Source organism: Sinocyclocheilus anshuiensis, unplaced genomic scaffold (assembly GCF_001515605.1).
Source record: "Sinocyclocheilus anshuiensis isolate Anshui unplaced genomic scaffold, SAMN03320099.WGS_v1.1 scaffold1472, whole genome shotgun sequence".
NCBI classification, from domain to species: Eukaryota; Metazoa; Chordata; class Actinopteri; order Cypriniformes; family Cyprinidae; genus Sinocyclocheilus; species Sinocyclocheilus anshuiensis.
In genome coordinates, this window is record NW_015542453.1 from 523,294 (window position 1) to 527,093 (window position 3,800).

A 3,800-nucleotide genomic window follows, 5' to 3' on the forward strand; every position below is an offset into this window, starting at 1 on the left:
ATAAATATAATATAATATAATATAATATAATATAATATAATATAATATAATATAATATAATATAATATAATAAACAAAGTCATTCTACACATTGGGTTTGATGACTGTTTACATTCACTTTTTCTGACATTTGACGAAGTACGCAAAGAGCAGAACTTATATCTCTAATTGTACATTGACCACTCACAAATTTTATGATACGAATCGTAAAAAATCATTAGGACATTAAGTAAAGATCACGTTCCATGAAGATATTTAAGCTTATTTATGCAGCTTTCAGATGATGTATAAATCTCAATTTTGAAAAATTGACACTTATGACTGGTTTTGTGGTCCAGGATCACATATGTGACACACTTATAAATCATATGTAAAAACATTCTCTTACAAGTGCAGCATATGTGTGGCCACTAAACATGCCATTAGATTAGATTCTCAATATTCAGAAGAAAAGATCATATATGTACCTGATAATGCAGCATTGGTTGCGTTTGTTGCGGCGCATGTTGTAGTAACAACTGTCAGCGATAGCAAAGATGTGCGGTGGGAGCTCGCCCAGTTTACGCCCGTGATACAGGTCCACCTGCTCCGCCGTGTAGATGGGCAGCATCTGATAGGGATTCATGGCCACCAGGACAGAGCCAATATAGGTCTAAACAGCACACACAGAGAAAACTACATATATCACATAGCTTATACACAGCAGGATCCAAACAGAAGAGACCACATCTGGAAATCTGGGATTAAATTTAACTTAATTTAAAGATTAATCAGAAAGTTTAAGGATTTACAACAAAGAAACATTATGATGTAAAATGAATAATGAATATTTTAGATTCTGCACTATTGCTAGGTTACTAATCAAACCAAGTACATTTGTGAGACTGAGCGATTCTTTATACAAATGGTCAGATGTTCTTAAGATCTCACACCACTTTTTGGATCATGTCAAATCATTCTAGAAAACATGATCTTTGAGTTTTATACAAAGCTGTTCAGTGTTGCTGTCATTAAGGCAAAAGCACTATAGGTACTCTACTAAGACACTATGCAATTAATTCACTATGCAATATTTTAATTCATCTTTTCACTCAAATTGTTATCTGCATAACTGAACTTGTTATTAAACAATTAATCATTTTAAAAATGCAATTTCCCCCACTGCTCTCAGACATAGATATGCGTACGATATGCTCTCAGACCCTACTGTATGCAGATATCGCAAATAAATCTAAAAATACATCACACAACCCATGAGGTTTATGCACTGAAAAAAATGTTTCCCTAAGGGCAAGTTATTTATTTTTCATTGGCTCAAGTTAAAAAATATAGATGTAAATCATTACCCTAAATTTTTTTAATTGGATGAATTAAACATTTTTTTCAGTGTGGTAAAAAAATAAATAAAAATTGTTTGCCAGATTTTTACTGCATTTTTTATTTTATAGTTTAAAAAGGGTTAGTTCACCCAAAAATGAAAATTAGCCCACAAATTGCTCACCCTCAAGTCATCCTAGGTGTATATGACTTTCTTCTTTCGTCTTTGATCTTTCAAGCTCCACTCAGCGGGAGTTGCATGCATCAGTCCAAAAGAAGTTAAATAAAAAGCGCCTATCCATAAACAAAAAGTGTCTCACACGGCTCCGGGGGGTGAACAAAGGCCTCCTGTAGCGAATCGATGCTTTTGTTAGAAAAATATCCATATTCAAAACGTAATAATCACTTTAATGTAGCTTGCGCCAACAGTCCTATACACGGATGCAGCTCCGGGCGAATGACATATGGGGTCAGCGTTGAAGTTTCCTTACTTTAGCAAAGGAAAACCAGTCTCCTCTTGGCTTATATCGAACTCCTCTGACATTCTTCTTTACAAATCCTTGTTTTGTACTTCTAATTGAATATGGATATTTTTCTTACAAAAACACATCGATTCGCTACAGGCGGCCTTTGTTCACCCCCCAGAGCCGTGTGAGACATTTTTTATGGATGGGCGCTTTTTATTTAACTTCTTTTAGACTGATGCATGCAACACCCGCTGAGTGGCATTAAACAGCTTGAAAGATCAAAGACAATTTTTAATATAACTCCGACTGGATTCATATACATATACATATAAGTCATATACACCTAGGATGACTTGAGGGTGAGTAATTTGTGGGCTAATTTTCATTTTTGGGTGAACTAACCCTTTAAATCTAAATCTACATTTAACAGAAATTTTATATTGTAAATGTGAGCTGTCACACAGAGAATACACTTTTTCACTGTAAATTCTAAGATGTTTTTATACTTCCAAAAACTGTACATTCAGTATTATATATCAGTATTTTAAAGTAGAATTACATGAAACGTCTCATAAGATCTATTACAGTTTTTCATCATATAGAGTAAGCGAACTTACCATTAACCAATTAACAGATTTTTACTGTACTTTTAGTCTTCCACCATTCAAATTATGATCATTATTAAAAACAACTCAAATACTAATTAGGAAAAGCATTATATTTAATTTGATGACTACAGAGGCTGACTAAAAATCCACAAACCAATTCATTTTATACAGTAAGCTGAATAAACTTACATATATACTGCCCTGTTTGTGGCGCACCAGCAGGTTTCTGAGTAAACCGGCTTCGCTGAGGTCCCCCAGTCGTATCATGTCATCCACACCCTCCACTGAGGTGGGGTGCATAAGCTTCAGACTGGCCTTCTCCCCCTCCGGGATATTGCATTCCTGGGAAACCAGCACTATACATGAGATTCATCCGACTACGCAAATGTAGATGAATTAGAATACTAGAATAATATAGAATGTGTTGTGATGTAATATTCCATTACAGTGGATTATTAGGGGATAGCAGGGTTACTTGAAGATTTGTAAGGGTATATTTAATTAAGTCATTTTCTCAAAGCCTTGACAAAAAGGGTGTTGCCACAGTGGAAATTGCCATTAAATGGCCTATAGGTTTTTCTGTTAAAAAACAAGATTATGATTCATATGTAATATTATTATTACATTATGTAAACATTATTAACACATTGCTAATTATTTATTAATATAGCACATTTAGCATCACAATTAAATTAAATATCCAATTAGTAAAAAAACAGTAAAATGGCAAGACTACTAGACACACTAACAAATGTTTATCAAATATCTCCACTACTCAAGATGACAGTGTGAAAAAATGTGTTGAACTTAGATTTAAAAGTCTTCACTGATTAATTGAATGCTTCAAATATGTAACATTTAAAAACACAAATGACAATTTGCTCCACTTGTATTTTATGAAACATACCCTTGTACTGATAATACAGATCAGACTTTGTTTTAAAATGTCCCCAACAACAACAAATATCTGATTATAGAGACATTTTAGACTGAAGGACAGAATTCTCAAAAATAAAAATTTAAGATGGTACTGTAGACCACGTAGATAGAGAAAACATGTTTTGAGTAACTGGATCTTAGACTCAAAACCTTACAAATAAAAGCCCTTGTGACAGTTCGCACCGGTCTCTTTACTGTACAAGTCATCGCCGAGTCATGTTTTTACCTTCCCTTCATCATCAATCAGGCAACACTGTCCACTGGCTGAGACCTTCACATACCCTCCAATAGGGACCCCAATACTGGAGTCAATCCAGAAGTGATCCCCCTAGATTCAGATTCACATTCACATGAACTACATTTGAAAACCAAACACTACTCACAACCAATTCAAACATCACAATTCCACAACAAAAACTTAGGGCAAGGAAGTAAATAAATGAACACACACCTTTTTTAACATCACCAT

At 34.2% G+C, this 3,800-nt stretch overlaps 1 protein-coding gene across 1 annotated transcript in view; it reads right to left on the reverse strand.

Moving 5' to 3' along the window:
* Positions 1-3,800, reverse strand: part of LOC107693708 (unconventional myosin-VIIa-like) — a 25,742-nt gene extending 21,942 nt beyond the window's left edge. Inside the window, exons 1-4 of the mRNA XM_016493174.1 lie at positions 3,783-3,800; positions 3,558-3,659; positions 2,582-2,734; positions 468-652 (exon numbers count right to left, since the gene is read on the reverse strand). Coding sequence (XP_016348660.1) covers positions 468-652; positions 2,582-2,734; positions 3,558-3,659; positions 3,783-3,800 — 458 coding nt within the window. The remainder of the gene's footprint in view (positions 1-467; positions 653-2,581; positions 2,735-3,557; positions 3,660-3,782) is intronic.